The following is a 23,372-nucleotide window of genomic DNA, read 5'->3' on the forward strand; positions in this document are numbered from 1 at the left end:
AGACTGTGACCCCTGGTTCTGGACTCCCCAGCCATCGGGAACATCCTCCCTGCATCTAGCCTGTCTAGTCCTGTTAGAATTTTATAGGTTTCTATGAGATCTCCTCTCATTCTTCTAAACTCGAGTGAATATAGGCCGAGTCGACCCAATCTCTCCTCATACATCAATCCTGCCATCCCAGGAATCAGCCTAGTAAATCTTCTTTGCACTCCCTCCATGGCAAGAACATCCTTTCTCAGATAAGGAGACCAAAACTGCACACAATACTCCAGATGTGGTCTCACTAAGGCCTGTATAAGTGCAGTAAGACATCCTTGCTCCTATACTCAAATCCTCTTGCAATGAAGGCCAACATACCATCTGCCTTCCTAATTTCTTGCTGTTCCTGAATGTTTGCTTTCAGTGACTGGTGTACAAGGACACACAGGTCTCGTTGCACTTCCCCTTTTCCCAATCTATCACCATTCAGATAATCTGCCTTTCTGTTTTTACAACCAAAGTGGATAACCTTTATACTGCATCTGCCATGCATTTGCCCACTCACCCAATTGGTCCAAATCACATTGGAGCCTCTTTGCATCCTCCTCACAGCTCACATTCCCCCCCCAGCTTTGGGTTGTTTTCAAACTTGGAAATGTTACATTTAGTTCCCTCACCCAAGTCATTAATATATATTGTGAATATCTGGGTCCCAAGCACTGATCCCTGTGGTACCCCACTAGTCACTGCCTGCCACCCGGAAAAAGACCGTTTATTCCTACTCTCTGTTTCCTGTCTGTCAACCAATTCTAAATTCATGCCAGGATATTACCCCCAATCTCATGTGTTTTAATTTTGCACACTAACCTCTTATGGGGGGACCTTATCAAAAGCCTTCTGAAATTCCAAATAGACCACATACACTGGTTCTCCCTTATCTATTCTACTAGAAGGAAATTAGGAGGGCGAAAAGGGGCCATGAAATTTCCCTGGCAGATAAGATAAAGGAGAATCCTAAAAGATTCTATAAGTATATTGAGAGTAAAAAGGTAGCCAGGGAGAGAGTAGGTCCCCTTAAGGATCAGTGTGGCAATCTATGTGTGGAGCCACGGGAAATGGGCGAGGTCTTAAATGAATATTTCTCGTCCCTATTTACCATGGAGAAGGTCATGGAAGCTAGTGAGTTCATGGACGGGAACAGCGATATGCTAGAGCATATCAACATTACAAAGGAGGAGCTGTTGGAGGTTTTGAAGTGCATTAAGGTGGATAAATCTCCAGGGTCTGACCAGGTGTATGCTAGGATGCTATGGGAAGCAAGGGAGGAGATTGCTGGGGCCCTGGCAGAGATTTTTGTATCATTGTTAGCCACAGGTGAGGTACCGGAAGACTGGAGGATAGCTAATGTTGTGCCTTTATTTAAGAAGGGCAGCAAGGATAAGTCCGGGAACTACAGGCCGGTGAGCCTTACATCAGTGATGGGAAAGTTATTGGAAGGGATTCTGAGAGAAAGGATTTATATGCATTTGGAAAGGCATAGTCTGATTAGGGATAGTCAGCATGGCTTTGTGCGTGGGAAATCATGTCTCACGAATTTGATTGAGTTTTTCGAGGAGGTGACCAAGAGGATTGACGAGGGCAGGGCGATGGACGTTGTCTACATGTACTTTAGCAAGGCCTTTGACAGGGCCCCGCATGGTAGGCTGGTCCAGATGGTTCGAACATATGGGATCCAGGGTGAGCTAGCAAATTGGATACAAAAGTGGCTGGGTGATAGGAGGCAGAAGGTGGTAGTGGAGGGTTGTTTTTCCGATTGGAGGCTGGTGACCAGTGGTGTGCCGCAGGGATCGGTGCTGTGCCCTCTGTTTGTTATATATATTAATGACTTGGATGTGAATGTAGGGGTCATGATTAGTAATTTTGCAGATGACACCAAAATTGGTGGTATAGTAGACAGTGAAGAAGGTTGTCTAAGGTTACAACAGGATATAGATAAGCTGGGAAATTGGGCAAGGGATTGGCAAATGGAATTTAACGCAGACAAGTGTGAAGTGATGCATTTTGAGAAGTTAAACCAGGGCAGGACATATACAGTGAATGTCTGGCCCCTGGGGAGTGTTGTTGAGCAGAGAGACCTTGGGGTGCAAGTACATAATTCCCTGAAAGTGGCAACACAGGTAGACAGGGTGGTGAAGAAGGCGTATGGCATGCTTGCCTTCATCGGCCGAGGCATTGAGTACAAGAGTTGGGACGTCATGTTACAGTTGTATATAACGTTGGTTAGGCCGCATTTGGAGTACTGTGTGCAGTTCTGGTCGCCGCACTACAGGAAAGATGTGATTAAGCTGGAGAGGGTGCAGAAAAGATTCACAAGGATGTTGCCTGGTTTGGAGGGCTTGAATTAAAAAGAGAGATTGGATAGGCTGTGTCTGTTTTCCCTGGAGTGAAGGAGGCTGAGAGGGGACATGATAGAGATATATAAAATTATGAGAGGCATAGATAGGGTAGATAGCCAGAGTCTGTTTCCCATGGTAGGGGTGAATAAAACTAGAGAGCATAGATTTAAGGTGAGAGGGAGGAGGTTTAAAGGGGATCAAAGGGGTAAATTTTTCACACAGAATAGTGGGTATCTGGAATGAGCTGCCTGAAGAGGTGGTGGAGGCAGGAACAGTAGCAACATTTAAGAGGCATCTGGACAGGTACTTGAATGAGCAAGGCATAGAGGGATATGGAATTAATGCAGGCAGGTGGGATTAGTATAGATGGGCATTATGGTCGGCATGGATGTGGTGGGCCGAAGGGCCTGTTTCTATGCTGTACGACTCTATGGCTCTAGTTACATCCTTTAAAAAACTCCAGTAGATTTGTTAAGCATAACTTCCCTTTCGTAAATCCGTGCTGACTTTGCCCAATCCCGATTATGCTTTCTAGGTGTTCTGCTTTCATATCCTTTATAATAGACTCTAGCATTTTCCCCACTACTGATGTAAGGCTAACTGTTCTGTCGTTCCCTGTTTTTTCTCTCCCTTTTGTAAATCGTGGGGTTACATTTGCCACCCTGCAATCTCTAGGAATTGCTCCAGAGTCTATGGCGGGAGCTGATGAAAGAAGATGTAGAGTACCAGTGGTCAGAGTTGCATGACAGGACTTTCAACAAATTCAAAAGTAGTACGCAAGGAGACAAGTCTGTCATACTACGACAAAGAAACCTGTCACTCTGCAAGTAGATGCTTCCACAAAAGGACTGGGAGCAGCGCTGGTACAAGAGGAAAAGCCAATAACATTTGCACCCAAACTCTAACATTAGCTGAGTCAAGATATGCCAACATAGAGAGAACTTTTGGCAGTCGTGTATGGATGTGAGGAGTTCCACATATCTCTATGGGAGAAAGTTCACAGTGGAGAATGATCATCGTCCACTGGAGCAGATCTACAAGAAAAATTTTATGTAAAGCACCAGCAAGACAGCAGAGGTTACGATTTCACTCTGAAATACAAGCCAGGAATAGAAATGATGCTGGCAGATACCCTAACTCGCTGTCACCACATGAGAAACACAAGATAGAAGATCTAGGTATAAAGATTCATCACCTCGTGAATGTAACACCATCAAAATGTAATCAAATTCGAGATGAGACCAGCAAAGACAAGGAGTTGCAGATACTGTCTCAGCAAGTGATTCAGGGATGGTCTGATAAGATACAGTAAACACAGCCAGCAATACAGCAGTACTGGTCTATCAGTGATGACCTCTCGCTAGAAGATGGAGTTCTGCTAGCCAGATCCAGAATAATCTTACCCAAAACAATGGAGAAAGAACTTCACAAAGATATATAAAGGCCACATGGGAATGGAAAAGTTTAAGCTCCGAGCCAGATCAGCTGTGTACAGGATAGGCATATACAAAGACATTAAAAATATGGTGTCTACATGTGTGCCAGCGTACAGAAACAAACAGCAGAAAGATGATAGCTACTGAAGTACCACCCACACATACTGGCATACTGTAGGAGCTGATTTATTCACACACAATCAAGAATGGTATCTCATAGTCGCAAACTACAACTCAAAGTTCCCTTTTATCCTGAAGGTGAAAGATTTGAGAGCCACAACAATCATTTCAGCAGTACAAGTTCTGTTTGCTGAGCAAGGGTTTCCTGAAGGGTTAATCTGTGACAATGGCACCCAATTCGCATCCAGAGAATTCAAGGGATTCACTGACCAGTATGGGCTCAACACCATCACCTCATCACCACACTACCCATGGGGTTTATAGAAAGACATATTCAGAAGGTCAAAAGAACCCTTGTGAAATGCCAAGAGATGAAGGAAAACGCAAACCTGGCCTTATTGTCACTCCGATCCACACCTCTCAAGGCTGACATGACACCAGCAGAGCTGTTGAATGGAAGAAAATAGAAGACTACTCTGCCAAGCAAAATACATTCTTCAAGTGACCAGGAGGAAGTGAGACAACAACTCACTGAAGCACAGGTAAGAGGAGAGCAACACTTCAACAAGCATGCTAAATCCCTGCTTGAGCTGTTGAAAGGACAAAATGTACATGTACGGGATCCAATCATGAAAACCTGGAGCTCAGCAAAAGTTGTGGTGCAACTGAGACACCAAGGTCATACATCATTGAGACCGAAAACGGTGACCGAATAAAAAAGAACAGAATCCATATTCAACCCAACACCTGAGCTGCAACAACAGCAAAGACCATCAACAACACTGGAAACATCACTATCCAGCGAGACAACATTAGCAATATCACCAACAGTGGCACAACATTGCCTGTGCAGTGTGCCAACTCACCACTGGAGCAGCGAATGCCAAATTTTCAAGATGGAGGCACAACATCTTGCCACCCGAACGATACTGTGAATAATATTTTTAGAAAAGAATACACGCTATAAGACTCTGAAAAGGGATTCAGATTATTTCTAAAAGACTTGATCTTTCGTTAAAAGAAAAATTAATGACTGGGACAGTTATATTGATATAGGGGCATTATGTTTTAAAGAAAGAGGGATGTTATATATTATACTATCTGTAAAATACTAGGAACTAATTAGCTAGAGACTAATTGTTATGTGTAAGTGTTCCAGTGGGGCCATATCCATGGCTGCACTGGAGAGTCATGTGAAATGTAACAGGAAACCAGTCTCGAGCAGTCCTACACCAGGCAGCATGCTGCCTGGACGATTAAACAAAGACTCCAGCCTTTCCAAGTTTAAAGCATGATTATTTCCAACATCAGGGAACCAGAAAACAACCAGAAGACATAACACATTCCAAATGCTGTTTGCAGCTTCTCCTGTCTTTGTCCCACTTCATTAAATACTCTGCTCTCCACCACAAACCACTGCTCTGTTCTGCCACACTCTCCCGAGAAACATTGTTTGCTTCTCCTCACAATACCTTTCCAAACTCCCCTACTGTTTTTCAAATAGTGCCATTGAACCCTTTGCACTCAACTGAAAAGGGAGACAAAACCTTTGTTTAACATCTCATTTAAAAGACAAAACCTCCCACAGTGCAGCTCCACCTCAGTACTGCGTTTAAGTGTCAATAGATTATTTGCTCGACTCCTTTAAAAAGTGTGAGCAACTGAAAGGAATAGGCATTCTGGTTGAAACATTCTCCGATCTTCTAATCCATACAATACTGTAAACTTGCTTAGCACTGTCCACACTTTCCTCAACTTGCAGAATACTATTTAGGCTACAAAGTAAAACAGCATCCATTCTGTAAAATGCTGAGTCCATGTGCCACCTGTTAAAGAAAGATAGGAAGAGCTTTCATTTAGCAACACATTTAGGATGTACCAAAGTGCTTCATAGCCAATGAATTTCTTTTTGAAGTGTAATCACAGTTGTTATGTGGCAGCCAAGTCAGACGCAACAAATTAAAATTCAGTGTATCTTTATTTTCTGTTGCAGGAGTGCCCAGCTAATGGGAGGAGCTTCCGTGATGAGCAGTGTTCATCTTTCAACTCCCGTGTTTATAATGGAAGGACTTACAAGTGGAAACCATTATATCCAGGTGAGGAAAGATGAACCTGTTGCACTGTGACTGTTCAATCATGTACATTGTTTAAACAGTAATGAGCAGGAAAGAGTGCGCAAGAATTCTGAGTTCGGGCAGGAGTCAACTGCACTGAAAGGACTTAAATTCACTATATTTTTTCAGTTTGTTAGTGCCAGATTAATTTCATCCTTTGTTTGGATGAAATTAACATTTTTTGAAACTTTGATGAATTTTTAGCCTTTAATGTAAAATCAGCTTTTTCCCTGCATGTTATGGTTGATGGCAGGGAGGGGGCCAGTTAGCAAGTCTCTTATGTTTCGTCACATTCTGTTAACATGTAAAACAACACTGATAGTTTTGCTTCTAATTTGAATTCAAATCTCTTTTATCTTGTCAGCATATGTGACAATAACCTGTAAATGCCGGAAATCTGAATAGGTTAATACTTATACACAAACATACACTTACAAAAATACTGCAGATGCTGGAAATCTGAAAAAAAAACAAAATGCTGGAAACACTGAGCAGGTCATAGAGTCATTTACAGTGCAGAAGGAGGCCATTAGGCCCATTGAGTTCATGCTGGCTCTCCACGGAGCTATGCAGTCAGTCCCACTCCCCGGCTTGATCCCCGTAGCCTGCAAGTCCATTTCTCTTAGGTGACCATCCAGCTTCCTCTGGGAGCCATTGATCGTCTCTGCTTCCACCACTCTTGTGGGCAGCGAGTTCCAGGTCACTACTGTCCACTGTGCAAAAAAAAAAGTGCCTCTGTTTTTATTCGTTCATTCATGGGATGTGCGCGTCGCTGGCTAGGCCAGCATTTATTGCCCATTCTTAACTGCCCTTGAGAAGGTGGTGGTGAGCCACCTTCTTGAACCACTGCAGTCCATGTGGGGTAGGTACACCCACAGTGCTGTTAGGAAGAGAGTTCCAGGATTTTGACTCGGCGACAGTGAAGGAACAGCGATATAGTTCCAATTCAGGATGATGTTCCCATGAACTGTTGCCCTTATCTTTCTCGGTGGTAGAGGTCATGGGTTTGGAAGGTGCTGTCTAAGGAGCCTTGGTGTGTTGCTGCAGTGCATCTTATATATGGTACACACTGCTGCCACTGTGTGTCAGTGGTGGAGGGAGTGAATGTTTGTAGATGGGGTGCCAATCAAGCGAGTTGCTTTGTCCTGAATGTTGTTGAGTTTCTTGAGTGTTGTTGGAGCTGCAGCCACCCAGGCAATTGGAGAGTATTCCATCACACTCCTAACTTGTATCTTGTAGATGGTGGACAGGCTTTGGGGAGTCAGGAGGTGAGTTACTCGCCGCAGGATTCCCAACCTCTGACCTGTTCTTGTAGCCACAGTATTTATATGGCTACTCCAGTTCAATTTCTGGTCAATGGTAACCCCCCTACGATGTTGATAGTGGGGGATTGAGCAATCATAATGCCATTGAATGTCAAGGGGAGATGGTTAGATTCTCTCTTGTTGGAGATGGTCATTGCCTGGCACTTGTGTGGCAAGATTGTTACTTGCCACTTATCAGCCCAAACCTGGATATTGTCTAGGTCTTGCTGCATATAGACATGGGCTCCTTCAGTATTCGAGGAGTCGCAAATGGTGCTAAACATTGTGCAATCATCAGCGAACATCTCCACTTCTGACCTTGTGATAGAAGGAAGGTCATTGATGAAGCAGCTGAAGATGGTTGGGCCAAGAACACTACCCTGAGGAACTCCTGAGTGATGTCCTGGAGCTCAGATGATTGACCTCCAACAACCACAACCATCATTTTTTTGTGCTAGGTATGACTCCAACCAGTGGAGTGATTTCTTCTGATTCCCATTGACTCCAGTTTTACTCGGACTCCTTGATGCCATATTCTGTCAAATGCTGCCTTGATGTCAAGGGCAATCACTCTCGCCTCATCTCTGGAGTTCAGCTCTTTTGTCCATATTTGAACCAAGGCTCTAGTGAGGTCAGGAGCTGAGTGGCCCCTTCAAAACCCAAACTCTGCGTCACTGAGCAGGTTATTGCTATATATTGCATATTCCCCCTGCACCTTTTGCCTAAAACTTTCAATTTGTGTCCCCTAGTCCTTGTACTATTTGTTAATGGGAACAGTTTTTCCTTGTCTAACTTATCTAAACTTGTTATAATCTTGTACGCTTCCATTAAATATCCCCTCAATCTCCTTTTTGTTCCAACCTAACCTTGTAACTAAAATTCTGCATCCATGGAACCATTCTGATAAATCTCCTCTGCATCCTCTCAAGGACCTTCACATCCTTCATGAAATGTGGTGACCAGAACTGGATGCAGTACTCCAGTTGGGACCAAACTAGAGCTTTATAAAAGTTCAGCATAATTCCTTGCTTTTGTCACAGTATATGTGGAGAGAGAAACAGAGTTAACATTTCAGGTCTGTGACCTTTCATCAGAACTAAGAAAAGTTAGAAATGTAGTAGGTTTTGAGTGAGTGAAAGGGGGGAGGGTGGGAAGAACAACAAAATGGAAGATCTGTGATATTTTATTTATTTTTTATTTAGAGATACAGCACTGAAACAGGCCCTTCTGCCCACCGAGTCTGTGCCGACCAACAACTGCCCATTTATACTAATCCTACATTCACCCCATATTCTCTACCACATCCCCACCATTCTCCTACCACCTACCTACACTAGGGGAAATTTACAATGGTCAATTTACCTATCAATCTGCAAGTCTTTGGAGGTGGGAGGAAACCGGAGCACCCGGCGAAAACCCACGCAGACACAGGGAGAACTTGCAAACTCTGCACAGGCAGTACCCAGAACTGAACCCGGGTCGCTGGAGCTGTGAGGCTGCGGTGCTAACCACTGCGCCACTGTGCTGCCCATATGGTAGAGGTTAAGAGAGATTAAATGACAAAAGGTTTCATGGTACAAAGTCAACGGGAGTAGTAATGGGACAAGTAAATAAACAAAAGATGAGGTGTGAATGGTAGGATAGCAGCTGTCCGAACATAAGAAATAGGAGAGTAGGCCATTCAGCCCTTCGAGTCCACTCCGCCGTTCAGTGAGATTGTGGCCAATCATCTTGTTCTTCATTTTCCTGCATTATCCCACAGTGGCGCAGTGGTTAGCACCGCAGCCTCACAGCTCCAGCGACCCAGGTTCAATTCTGGGTACTGCCTGTGTGGAGTTTGCAAGTTCTCCCTGTGTCTGCGTGGATTTTCTCCGGGTGCTCCGGTTTCCTCCCACAAGCCAAAAGACTTGCAGGTTGGTAGGTAAATTGGCCATTATAAATTGCCCCTCGTCGAGGTAGGTGGTAGGGAAATATAGGGACAGGTGGGGATGTGGTAGGAATATGGGATTAGTGTAGGATTAGTATAAATGGGTGGTTGATGGTCGGCACAGACTCGGTGGTCCGAAGGGCCTGTTTCAGTGCTGTATCTCTAAACTAAACTAAACTATCCCCCTAACCCTTGATGTTTTTAATATGTAGAAATTTATCGATCTCCGTCTTGGACATACTCAGCAACTGAGCCTTCACAGCCCTGGGGCACAGAATTCCAAAGATTCACCACCCTTTGAGTGAAGAAATGCCTCCTCATCTCAGTCCTAAATGGCCTACCCTTTATTCTGAGACTCTGTCTCCTGGTTCTGGACTCCCAAGCCAGGGGGAACATCCTTCCTGCATCAACCTTGTCGAGCCCTGTAATAATTTTATATGTTTGAATGAGATCACCTCTCATTCTTCAAAACTCCAAAGAACAAAGGTCCAGCCTATTTAATCTTTTCTCATAGGACAATCCCTCCATCCCAGGAATTAGTTTGGTGAACCTTTGTTGCACTCCCTCCATGGCAAGTATATCTTTCCTTGGGTAAGGAGACCAAAACAGAACTCAATACTGCAGGTGTGTTTTCACCAAGGCTCTATATAATTTTGCAGTAAGACATCTTTAGTCCTATATTCAAATTCTCTTAATGAAGGCCAACAGACCATTTGCCTTCTTAATTGCTTGCTGTACCTGCATGTTAGCTTTCAGTGACTCATGAACAAGGACACCCAAGTCCTTTTTGAAATTCAACACTTCCCAGCCTCTCACCATTCAAGAAGTACTCTGTGGACTGAATTTTACAGACCAAACCCCCACCCCCCACCTTCGGTCACGGGGGTTGGGGTGGGGGCCCGGACAATGCCTCTGGGAGAGGCCTGCCATGAACCTCGACGCTGGGAAGGCCCGGCCTATATTGCTGGTGGCGGCATTGCCTCGTGGCGGGGCCCCCCCTCCCGCCGCTCGATAGTGGGAGCCCAATTTAAATATGTAAATTAATTTCAATAAAGGAATAAATTACCTTTACCATCTGTCTCGGTGCGATATTCATGCCAGTGGCCGGCACTCCCGCACCTTCGGATCCCCATCTGGGGATCTGAAGTAGAACGCTGGTGGAGAGGGGAGAGCAGGTAAGTTTCTCTTTGAGAGGATGGGGGGAGCGGGTTCACAGTCATCTCATTGGTGTAAGGGGTAAAGTGTGTAGTTGATGCACTTTGGGGGACGGTCAGGTGCACAAAGTAAGTGTTTTGGGGGGGCGCAGAGGGCAGATAATTAAAACTATGGTTATTGGGGAGGGTCAAGATCAATTTTTTTTTTACTCAATCTCTCTTAAATATTTAAATTAAAATGTAGGGATCAAACCCCTTTAGAAATGGCATCGGCGCCTGCACAAAGGCAGCTGATGCCATTGCTGGGGACGGACAGGCTGCCTCCGTCACGTCATCGGGCTGGGCGTCTGCCCTGGCTTTTTACATGAGCCGCTGCGCTTTATATCACAGTGGTTCCACGACGTGTGGCCTGCGTGGGCGGACCATCATTGTTTTCGCGGTGGCGGAAGTATAAATTCCAGCCATGTATTTCTGTTTTTCCTACCAAAGTGGATAACCTCATATTTCTCCACATTGTATTCCATCTGCCAAATTTTCGCCCACTCGCTTAGCTTCTCCAAATCCCCTTAAGGCATCTTTGCCTCCTCCTCACAACTCGCACTTCCACCTAGTTTTGTGTCATCTGCAAACTTGGAAATATTACATTTAATCCCCACATCCAAATCATTGATATAGATTTAGAATAACTGGAGCCCAAGTACTGATCCTTGCACTACCCCACTAATCCCAGCCTGCCAATCCAAAAATGACCCATTTATTCCTACTCTCAGTTTTCTGCCCATTAACCATTTTGCAGTCCATGCCATTATATTTCCCCCCACCAATCTCATGTGCTCTGATTTTGTTTACTAACCCTCTTTTGTGGCACCTTTATCAAAAGCTTTCTGAAAATCTAAATATACCAAATCCACTGGTTTCCCCCTTATCTATTCTGCTAGTTACATCCTCAAAAAAACTCCAATAGCTTCGTTGAACATGATTTCCCTTTCATAAAGCCATGTTGACTCTGCCCAATCCTATCATTATTTTCTAAGTGTCCTATTATCACATCCTTTATTATAGATTCTAGCATTTTCCCCACGACTGAGGTTCGGCTAACATGTCTGTAGTTCCCTGTTTTCTCTCTCCCTTCTTTCTTAAATAGTGGGGTTATAGTTGTCACCTTTCAATCTGCAGGAACCATTCCAGAGTCTATAGAATTTTGAAAGATGGTACTGGGTAATGAACCCGGCCAGGTGTTAGATTTAGATGTAGGTGAGCACTTTGGTGATAGTGATCACAATTCGGTTAGGTTTACCTTAGCGATGGGCAGGGACAGGTATATACCGCAGGGCAAGAATTATAGCTGGGGGAAAGGAAATTATGATGCGATTAGGCAAGATTTAGGATGCGTAGGATGGGGAAGGAAACTGCAGGGGATGGGAACAATCGAAATGTGGAGCTTATTCAAAGAGCAGCTACTGCGTGTCCTTGATAAGTATGTACCTGTGAGGCAGGGAGGAAGTTGTCGAGCGAGGGAGCCGTGGTTTACTAAAGAAGTTGAAGCGCTTGTCAAGAGGAAGAAGAAGGCTTATGTTAGGATGAGACGTGAAGGCTCAGTTAGGGCGCTTGAGAGTTACAAGCTAGCCAGGAAGGATCTAAAGGGAGAGCTAAGAAGAGCAAGGAGAGGACACGAGAAGTCATTGGCGGATAGGATCAGGGAAAACCCTAAGGCTTTCTATAGGTATATCAGGAATAAAAGAATGACAGAGGAGATAGGGGAAGCGTTAAATGAATATTTTGCGTCAGTATTTACAGTAGAGAAAGAAAATGTTGTCGAGGAGATTACTGAGATACAGCCTACTAGGCTAGATGGGATTGAGGTTCACAAGGAGGAGGTGTTATCAATTTTGGAAAGTGTGAAAATAGATAAGTCAAATGGGCCAGATGGGATTTATCCTAGGATTCTCTGGGAAGCTAGGGAGGAGTTTGCAGAGGTTTTGTCTTTGATCTTTATGTCGTCATTGTCGACAGGAATAGTGCCGGAAGACTGGAGGATAGCAAATGTTGTCCCCTTGTTCAAGAAGGGGAGTAGAGACAGCCCTGGTAATTATAGACCTGTGAGCCTTACTTCGTTTGTGGGTAAAATGTTGGAAAAGGTTATAAGAGACAGGATTTATAATCATCTTGAAAAGAATAAGTTCATTAGCGATAGTCAGCATGGTTTTGTGACAGGTAGGTCGTGCCTCACAAACCTTATTGAGTTTTTCGAGAAGGTGACCAAACAGGTGGATGAGGGTAAAGCAGTGGATGTGGTGTATATGGATTTCAGTAAGGCGTTTGATAAGGTTCCCCACGGTAGGCTATTGCAGAAAATACGGAAGTATGGGGTTGAAGGTGATTTAGAGCTTTGGATCAGAAATTGGCTAGCTGAAAGAAGACAGAGGGTGGTGGTTGATGGCAAATGTTCATCCTGGAGTTTAGTTACTAGTGGTGTACCGCAAGGATCTGTTTTGGGGCCACTGCTGTTTGTCATTTTTATAAATGACCTGGAAGAGGGTGTAGTAGGGTGGGTTAGTAAATTTGCGGATGACACTAAGGTCGGTGGAGTTGTGGATAGTGCCGAAGGATGTTGTAGGGTACAGAGGGACATAGATAGGCTGCAGAGCTGGGCTGAGAGATGGCAAATGGAGTTTAATGCGGAAAAGTGCGAGGTGATTCACTTTGGAAGGAGTAACAGGAATGCAGAGTACTGGGCTAATGGGAAGATTCTTGGTAGTGTAGATGAACAGAGAGATCTTGGTGTCCAGGTGCATAAATCCCTGAAGGTTGCTACCCAGGTTAATAGGGCTGTTAAGAAGGCATATGGTGTGTTAGCTTTTATTAGTAGGGGGATCGAGTTTCGGAGCCACGAGGTCATGCTGCAGCTGTACAAAACTCTGGTGAGACCGCACCTGGAGTATTGCGTGCAGTTCTGGTCACCGCATTATAGGAAGGATGTGGAAGCTATGGAAAGGGTGCAGAGGAGATTTACTAGGATGTTGCCTGGTATGGAGGGAAGGTCTTACGAGGAAAGGCTGAGGGACTTGAGGTTGTTTTCGTTGGAGAGAAGGAGGAGGAGAGGTGACTTAATAGAGACATATAAGATAATCAGAGGGTTAGATAGGGTGGATAGTGAGAGTCTTTTTCCTCGGATGGTGATGGCAAACACGAGGGGACATAGCTTTAAGTTGAGGGGTGATAGATATAGGACAGATGTCAGAGGTAGTTTCTTTACTCAGAGAGTAGTAGGGGCGTGGAACGCCCTGCCTGCAACAGTAGTAGACTCGCCAACTTTAAGGGCATTTAAGTGGTCATTGGATAGACATATGGATGAAAATGGAATAGTGTAGGTCAGATGGTTTCACAGGTCGGCGCAACGTCGAGGGCTGAAGGGCCTGTACTGCACTGTAATGTTCTAATTCTAATTCAATGCATTTACTATCTACAGCTACCTCTTTCAACACTCTCGGATGTAAATAATCAGGTCCTGGGTATTTATCTACTTTAAGTCCCATTAGTTTCTCTGGTACTTTTTTAAAAAACTAATAATATCTTGCAGTTCCTCATTTTCACTAGTCCCTTGATTCTCCATTATTTCTGGGATGTTTTTAGTATTTTCCTCCATGAAGACCGACATACAGTATTTGGTTACTTCATCTATCATTTCCTTATTCCCACTATAAATTCTCCTGCCTCTGCTTGTAATGGACCCACATTTGTCTTTGCTAATCTCTTCCTTTTTACATACCTAGAGAAGCTTTTACAGTTTGTTTTTATGTTTTCCGCTAGTTTACTCTCATTCTATTTTCCCTTTCTTAATCTTTTTCTTGATCCTCCTTTGCAGAATTCTGAAATGCTCCCAATCCTCAGGCTTATCATTGTTTTGGCAACTTTATATGGCTCTTTCTTTGCTCTAATACAATCCTTGATTTCTTTCATTAGCCACAGTTGGAACACTTTCCTTGCTGGGTTTTTGTACATTAAAGGAACGCAAAGTAAAGGGATTAGGAAAGAAACAAGACTTAAAAAAAATGAACCAGCAAAAAAAACGCAGAAGAAAATGAGAGAGAGGTTATCTAAAATTGTTGAACTCAGTGTTGCGTCCAGAAGGGTGTAAAGTGCCCAGTTGAAAGATGAAGTGTTGTTCCTCGATTTGTGTTGAGCTTCATTGGAACAATTTAGCAGGTCGTAAACAGAAAGGTTAGAGATAGGGTGCAAGGTAGAGAATTGAAATGACAGGCAACAGGAAGCTCAGGGTCATGCTTGCGGACTGAACTGAGGTGTTCTGCAAAGCAGTCACCCAATTTGTGTTTAGTCTCCTCTACACTGGGGAGACTAAAGGCCTGCTCGGGTCTGCAAAAAAAAACCCAAGCCGAGCCCGACAGAACCACATCCGACCTGGCCCGAGTCCTTCCATTTTTTCCCACGCCAGACCCGACCTGACCATCAGTTAACTTGTCTTCCGTTTTTCACTTTGTTGCTGATCTGCACAAGCTTAAAATAACTAACAAAACCACCTTTCTAGTCCAAAAATTAAATTAACATTGGAGCCACTTACCTGTGATAGAGCATGTCCGACCCGCCCCGACCCAAGCCCAAATGCCGGACCCGGAAGTGCAACCGACTCGAACCCGACACATGTCGTCAGGTTCAGGTCAGATAGCAGGCCTTTAGAGGAGACCACGTCATTCGCAGTGAATACAGTATCCTGAATTGAAAGGAGTACAAGTAAATCACTGTTTCACTTGGAAGGAGTGTGCATGTCCATGTTTTCCCTTTCCTGGTGGTAGCAAATGATTTGCTTCCTAATCTCTGCTTGTGCTGCTCTTACATTAGTTTTGGCGTGTTGGTTCATCCATGTTTTTCTTCCTCCCAGTTGGGAACAGCGTCTTTTCTGCACAGCAACTGGCTGTGACCGCATCGTTGAGGTGTGAATGAGCCGGTGGGAAATAACCAGTGCAAACTTATGTTCTGTAGCTCCGCACAGTATGTCACCAATTCAAGAATGTTTGGAAAGCATTTTGCGCTCTCGGGTCGAATAATGGTCACTGATTTCAATGACTTGTATTAGCATTCTCCGTCTTGATGGCAGGAATTCCATTAGAAGCCTGCCTTGCATGGGTAAGGAAAGTGGGTTCGTGTGAGAGTAGGGTCGCAAGGCCGGATGGAAACCCCCCCCAGCAACTACACCATCTCTCCATCTCAAATTTGAAAATCCTGACATACTGCATTGTAAAGTTGAAGATCATAAGTTTGCACTCATGATTTTCAATATATATCAACATATTCAGATGTCCAGAATTTGTTCTTGTTTTCTTTATAGTTGTCATATATTCCTACTAGACAACAGTTTTGAGTTCAGATTATAAGAAATGCAATTAGCATTAGATTAGATATACAGCACTGAAATGTTAGAAATGTTAGCAGGAACAGAGGCCTACAAAAGTAAGCGTACAGGGAAAAGAGGCCTGTCCTGGGAACTTACTGCTGTACCCTGGGTTTGCCGCCACCTTTCACCATATGATCATGGAGACTAGTTATAAGGGAGATAGACAGGAGGAAAATGGGCTAATAAGTTGAGCCCTTCCTTGCCAGCATTTACATGTGGTAGGCAGGCAAGGGGCAACCAGAGGGGGTGGAATGAGGAGGTGCCAGTATTTCTGTCTACTCAATATGGCTCTGCTTTCCACCACCATCCTGCCCAATTTCAGTTGAGAGCGCAGTGGAAAATCCTGTCTTGATATGTTCAGCAGTGTATTTAAAAACATTTTTTTGCCATACTTTTTATTTTCATCACCTCTTTAAATATGTGTTTGTGAGAAAATGTATTACTTTCCATTAATGTAAAATACCTGTGTACCCCACTGAATTCCTGGACACTTTGGAGAGCAAATAAGTTTTTTTTTTGAAGGGAACAGATGTAAGTCTAGTGGTAATGTCATGGGCTGGTAAACCAGAGGCACAGGCTAATGCCCTGGCCACATGGGTTCAAATACCACCAGGGTAGCTGGTGGAATTTGAATTCAATTAATTAATTAAAAAATCAATTGATTAATAAAAATCTGGAATTGAAACCTAGTCTCAGTAATGGAGGTATCATCAGTTGTTGTAAAAACCCATCTGGTTCACATGTTCTTACCTGGTCTGACCTACATGTGACTCCAGGCTCTCAGCAATGTGGTTGACCCTTAAATGCCCTCTGAAATGGCTAATCACACAACTTCGTTGTCAAGGGCAATTAGGGGTGGGCAACAAATGCTGACCTTGCTGGTGGTGCCCACATCCCATGAAAAAATGTAAAAAATATATTCTTTTGCGAACATTTGAAAATTGATTTTTTGCAGTAGCATTGATCTAGGTCCCACAGACCAAGATCACAAGGCACAGTGCTGACTCATTAGCCACTACTGAGACTATAAAAAGTAATACTTGGAAGAGGTGAGTGTGCAAGAGGGGAAGATCTTTTTCCTTCCTATGATAGTCTTCAAAGAACTGTGAACTGGCCAGGAGAACCTGTGCTCATCCAAAACTCTGCTGCCCAGATCTTAACTCGCCCCAAGTCATATTCACCCATCATCCTGTACTTGCCGACCTACACAGGCTCCCAGTCTAATAACACCTCCATTTTAAAATCCTCATCCTCGTTTTCAAGCGCCTCCATGGCCTTGCCCCAGTACTCCAGTTGGGGCCTAACCAGAGCTTTATCAAGGTTCAGCATAACTTCCCTGCCTTTGTACTCTATGCCTGTATTTATGAAGCCCAAGATCCCATATGTTTTATGAACCACTCTCAATATGTCCCGCCATCTTCAAAGATCCATGCAAATACACCCTCGGGTCCCTCTGTTCCTGCACGCTATTTAGAACTGCACCATTGAGTATATATTGCCTCTTTCTATTCCTTCTGTCAAAATGCATCACCTCACACTTGTCTGTATTAAATTCCATCTGCCACCTCTCTGCCCATTCTGCTAGCCTATCTATGTTCTGTTGCAGGCGGTTCATACCATCCTCACTGTTTGCCACACCTCCAGGTTTGATGTTGTCAGGAAATTTTGAGATTCTGCTCTGTATTCCAAGATCAAAGTCATTTCTATATCGCAAAAAAAGCAGTGGTGCCAGCACTGACCCTTGGGGAACACCACTGTCTACCATCCTTTAGTCTAAAATACAACCATTTACTATGACTCGCTGTTTTCTATCCTTAAGCCAATTTTTTATCCAATTGGACACTGATCCTCCTATTCATGAGCCTCAGTTTTGTTAACCAGCCTTTCATGTGGTACCTATTCAAATGCTTTCTTAAAATCCATATAAACATCATCCACCACATTCCCTTCATCAACCTTCTCTGTTACTTCATCAAAAAGTTCAGTTAGATTACTCAAACATGATCTGCCTTTTGCAAATCCATGCTGGCTATCCTTAATTGACTCAAACCTCTTTAAATGCCCGCTGAGTTTTCCCTGATTATTGTTTGCAAAACCTTACCCACCACTGATATTAAACTAATTGGCCTGTACTTGCTAGGACTGTCTTTATACCCTTTCCTGAATAAGGGTGTCACACTTGCCGCTCTCCAGTCGTGTGGCACCTCCCCTGGATTCTCATTGCTGTTTGTGGATCTTGTCTGCAAAAAAATCATTGCACTTACAAAGTGATTCATTGTATGTGAAGTGCTTTGGGATGCTTCGGAGAGATGTAATGAGAAGTCATTATATAAATACAAGCCTTGTTCATTTCTTGCAGATGATTACGTGCATATTTCGAGCAAGCCTTGCGATCTTCATTGTACTACAGCAGATGGACAGAGACAGCTGATGGTCCCAGCACGGGATGGAACATCTTGTAAATACGGGGAATACCGAGGAGTCTGTGTAACTGGCGGGTGTGAGGTTGTGAACATAATCTGCATAGATATATTTTAGAATTCTGAAACCTTGTTGACTTTTTTTCATACCCTCTCTATGTTTGGCAGCCCATCGGATGTGACGGAGTGCTCTTTTCCACCCAGACCCTAGACAAATGTATCTGCCAGGGCAATGGAAGCAGCTGCATTCGAGTTACTGGCAACTACAGGAAAGGAGCATCTCATCTAGGTAAGAATGCAACTAAGAACATAATGTCATGTTCGTCCTTCGAGGCAAAAATGACCATGTTGATCATCTAGGGTGTTTGGTACGGTTCCGGTGGGTACGTAGGTGACTGCTAAGGCCGAGCTGCGCCCAGAAGATTCTGCTGCAAATAGGGAAGGATATGTCAGACTATTGAGTTTTGGATGAGCTGCTGCTCGAGATTTACTCTCCTTGTGTTTTCTCTCTGCCTCGATATGCGTTTGATTTTGAAGGAGGCTGCACCCTTGTTTGGTTGCACCAGGTGCAATGATCCTGGGCGAATTTCTCCCAGGACTCAGGGTCGATATCAAAACTCCTAAGCAAAACCTTCACAGTGTCCTTGTAGTGCTTCCTTTGACCACCATGAGAGTGCACCCCAGGCTCAAGCTTTCCTTGAAAGATTCGCTTTGGTAAGCGAGTGTCAGGCATTCAGGCTACATCTGATGTTTAAAGCTTCCGAAGGCAGCTCAGGTGAAAGTGGCTAACTTGGCATGACACTGGTACACAGTCTAAGTTTCGCATGTGTAGAGCAGAGTGAACAGGAATATTGCTCTATAGACTTTCAATTTGGTAGGCAAACTTACTGCTCTTTATTCCCAGGCTGATGGTCGAAGTCTGCTGAAGGCTATACTTGCTTTGGCAATTCTTGCATGTGTCTCCTCATTCATACAGAACATAAGAAATAGGAGCAGGAGTAGGCCTTTCGAGCCTGCTCTGCCATTCAACAAGATCATGGCTGATTTTCTATCTCAACTCCACCTTCCCACACTATCCCCATATCCCTTAATTCCCAAAAATCTGTCGACCTCTGTCTTGAATATACTGAACAACTGAGCTACCACGGCTCTCTGGGCTAAAGAATTCCAAAGATTCACAACCCTTTGAATGAAGAAATTTCTCCTCATTTCAATCCTAAATAACAGGCCCTTTATTCTGAGTCTGTGGCCCCAGGGGGAAACATTTTCTCAGCATCTAACTTGTCAAGCCCCTTCAGAATTTTATATGTTTCAGTTAGATCATCTCTCATTTATTCTAAACTCCAGGGAATATAGGCCTAGTTTACTTAAGCTCTCCTCATAGGATAATGTCATCAACCCAAGAACCAGTCTAGAGAAACTTTGTTGCACTCCCTCTGGGTAAGTATGTCCTTCCTTCGCTAAGTAGACCAAAAACTGTACACAGTACTCCAGGAGTGGTGACACCAATACCGTGTATAATTGTAGTAAGACATCTTTATTCTTATACTTCAATCCCTTTGTGAAAAAAGCTAGCATACCTGCATGTTAACTTTCTGTCATTTCATGTATCAGGACACCCAGGTCCCTCTGAATGTAAACATTTCCCAGTCTCTCACTATTCAAAAAATATTCTTTATTTTTGCTACCAAAGTGGATAACTTCACACTTGGCCACATTGTATTCATTCTGCCAGGTCCTTGACCACTCATACAACCTGTCTGTATCCCTCTGCAGCCTCTTTGTGTTCTCCTCACTGCCTAGTTTGCCACCTAATTTTGTTTCATCAGCAAACTTGGATATGTTAAACTCAGTCCCAACATTCCCTCTAATTTTTTTGGTGTGCGCAGGTGATTTGGTTAAGTGCACGACCCCTTTAATTTTGTTGCACGTGTGCGGCAATGTATAAGGGCCAACTTGTACACAGCCTGTGTGGAGACTTTCGAGTTGCTATGTGGTCACAGAGCTTAGAGGGAACATTGCTCAGTCCCCTCATCTAAGTCAATAATATAAATTGGTATTTAATTCTTTGGTGAGCAGAGTCTGTTATTATCTTGGAGTTTTTCAAACGGTTGGAAGCAACATGTAGCAAACTCCCTGCTGTCAGACACATGGGGAAGGTCTGTACTGTGCTGGCGTTCATGCTACACACATGAGAGTCACCACCCTCACTGGTTCAGCTGGAAAACACCTTTATTTGATGATTGGTCCTCCATTTTCCTCCCTTCTTCCTGAATCTTGCTGAGGTACAGTGCCGTGGGTTAGTGACCATTCTTCATGTGTGGCTCTAGATAGTGTGTTAGTACTACAATTCTACCACAAAGGCATTAGATCTGAGATAAAAACAGAAAATGCTGGAAATACTCAGCAGGTCTGGCAGCATTTGTGGAGATAGAAGCAGAGTTAACATTTCAGGCCTGACCTTTCATCAGAATTTCACATCTCATCTGAGCCTGATCTTGTTCTCACCCAATGCATTTTTCAAAAGAGGTCCACCCACATTTTCTTACATCAGGTGTGTTGCAGGCCTCAGGCCCCATGCCTAATGTTCTAGGGGCCATCAGCTGTCTGTCATTGCATTCTCAGTCCCTTCAAAATCTTTGTGTACTGTATTTTTTCCCCCCTCAAACGTTTTTAATATTTGAGGTCAAATTTTCCAGGTAATCCTCTTAGCCCGTGGAGTTTATGCTGTGCTGTAGGTTATTGGACTTTGATAAGAAAATTTATTAAACTATTTTCCTAGGTTATTCCCTGATAAAACACATCCCAGTTGGTGCAACAGATATCCAGATAATTGAAAGAAAGAAATCGGATGATGTTTTGGGTATGTTTAAGAACACCTGAGGTTATCTATATTCTTTTCCTTAATTACTTGTTTGTGTTGTCTGTTAGCACTGGCTAATGCAACACTATATTTGCTAGACCCAATGTGTTATTACTAAATAGTGAATAGTAAATATGTATTAATGTAATCGGGTATGTTATCCATCACAGCTAGGATCAACCATTCTGATTTGAACGGTTTCAGTGCATTCCATATCAAATATAAAAAGTTAGATTAGATTAGATTAGATTAGAGATACAGCACTGAAACAGGCCCTTCGGCCCACCGAGTCTGTGCCGAACATCAACCACCCATTTATACTAATCCTACACTAATCCCATATTCCTATCAAACATCCCCACCTGTCTCTATATTTCCCTACCACCTACCTATACTAGTGACAATTTATAATGGCCAATTTACCTATCAACCTGCAAGTCTTTTGGCTTGTGGGAGGAAACCGGAGCACCCGGAGAAAACCCACGCAGACACAGGGAGAACTTGCAAACTCCACACAGGCAGTACCCGGAATCGAACCCGGGTCCCTGGAGCTGTGAGGCTGCGGTGCTAACCACTGCGCCACTGTGCCGCCCTTATTTTTATCCATATTATCATGATTCTAGCCTGGAAATGCAGTATATATTCTATAAAGAATGTAGTTGTGACAGAGAACTATGAAATACTTATATAAAAGCAAAATACTGCAGGTGCTGGAAATCTGAAATAAAGACAGAAAGTGCTGGAAATACTCAGCAGATCAGGCAGCATCTGTGGAGAAAGAGGAACTCTGCAGCCTTGCGGACTGAACATTAAATTCAATAACTTCAGAGCATGACTAGCCTTTTTTAAATATTTTATATATTTTTTTTAACCATGTGCCTGTTTTTCATGTAGACAGAGCTGCTCATTATTCCGCTATTAACACTCTCCCTGGACTAATGCTTTGTCTTTCACCACAAGCATTGACACACTCTTTTTGCCTTTGTCCCAGCACAGCTTTGTTATTATAGTCTCTCCTGTCCTCTGCCCTATCACACACCTCCCCTTTTTGTTCTCTTCCCCACCATTCCCCCCGCCCCCCCACCTCCTTCACTTGCATAAAACCTAATTCTTTTCTAACCTTTGCCAGTTCTGATGAAAGGTCATAGACCTGATACGTTGAGCTGAATTTAATGTCGCCCCAGTGGGTCGGATGGTGGCGTGGGGGCGGCGTAAAATTGAGCGGGAGGCTCCAGGAGGCCTTCCCGCCCCGCTCTCGCCTCCGGCCAACTTTACGGCAGTTGGCGGGGGTGGGGGAGGGAGGGAGAGAAACAGCCTGCCCACCCACCTGCCCCAGGCTAATCGAGGCCCTTATGTGGCCACTTAAGGGCATTCGCCCGCCTCCACGAGTATTTTACCCATGGCAAGCGGACGTGCTGGGGACGTGAAAGGCCACCCACCGATAGCTGCCGGCTTTTCCATGTACCAGGGGGTGCCATGGCAGTCGGGCACAGGGTGCCTGATTTGAGCCCACCCCTGCCTCCCAACCCATCCCCGGGAGCCAAGAAGCCCCCCCCCCCCCCCACCTTCCCCCAAATGACTACCCTTGCCTTGCTACCATAACTGACCACCCACTCCCCCCCCGGCAAGGCAATTCCAACTTACCTGAGATCCTGGCTCCATGGTACGGCTAGGCTACAGTCCCAGCAGTGGCCACCGCTCCCGGTGACGCTGCTGGGACTAAGAGCTGCCGGCCCGTTGATTGACTGGCAGCTCACTGAGTTGGGAAATCCTCCCTCAAGTAGGTGTATGTCCTGCCTCGGGACAGTTAAAGCCCGGGGACCTGTAAAATGTGGGTCAGATCCCCGGGCTAGGCGGAAGTGGGTTTGCCACCGACTTTTGTGGTAAAATACAGCTCGTTAACTCTGCTTCTGTCTTGACAGATGCTGCCTGACCTGCTGAGTATTTCCAGCACTTTTTGTTTTTTCTATGAAATACTTATATCCACTATCAAGGATGTACTGATAAGTGATTTGAAAAAGAAGACCAGGTCAGAGGCTGGGATTCTGCCATGAGTAACTCACCTCCTGACTCCCCAAAGCCTGTCCACCATCTACAAGGCACAAGTCAGGAGTGTGATGGAATACTGTCCACTTGCCTGGATGAGTGTGCCTCCAACAACACTCAGGAACCTCAACACCATCCAGGACAAAGCAGACTGCTTGATTGGCCCCCCATCCACCACCTTCAACATTCACTCCCTTCACCAC

At 44.3% G+C, this 23,372-nt stretch overlaps 1 protein-coding gene across 1 annotated transcript in view; it reads left to right on the top strand.

Annotated features, from left to right (window-relative positions):
* The window catches only part of adamtsl2 (ADAMTS-like 2), a 203,765-nt gene that overhangs the window by 27,979 nt on the left and 152,414 nt on the right, over nt 1-23,372 (top strand). Inside the window, exons 3-6 of the mRNA XM_068011827.1 lie at nt 5,925-6,027; nt 18,200-18,345; nt 18,429-18,549; nt 21,043-21,123. Coding sequence (XP_067867928.1) covers nt 5,925-6,027; nt 18,200-18,345; nt 18,429-18,549; nt 21,043-21,123 — 451 coding nt within the window. The remainder of the gene's footprint in view (nt 1-5,924; nt 6,028-18,199; nt 18,346-18,428; nt 18,550-21,042; nt 21,124-23,372) is intronic.

Source organism: Heterodontus francisci, chromosome 32 (assembly GCF_036365525.1).
Source record: "Heterodontus francisci isolate sHetFra1 chromosome 32, sHetFra1.hap1, whole genome shotgun sequence".
NCBI lineage: Eukaryota > Metazoa > Chordata > Chondrichthyes > Heterodontiformes > Heterodontidae > Heterodontus > Heterodontus francisci.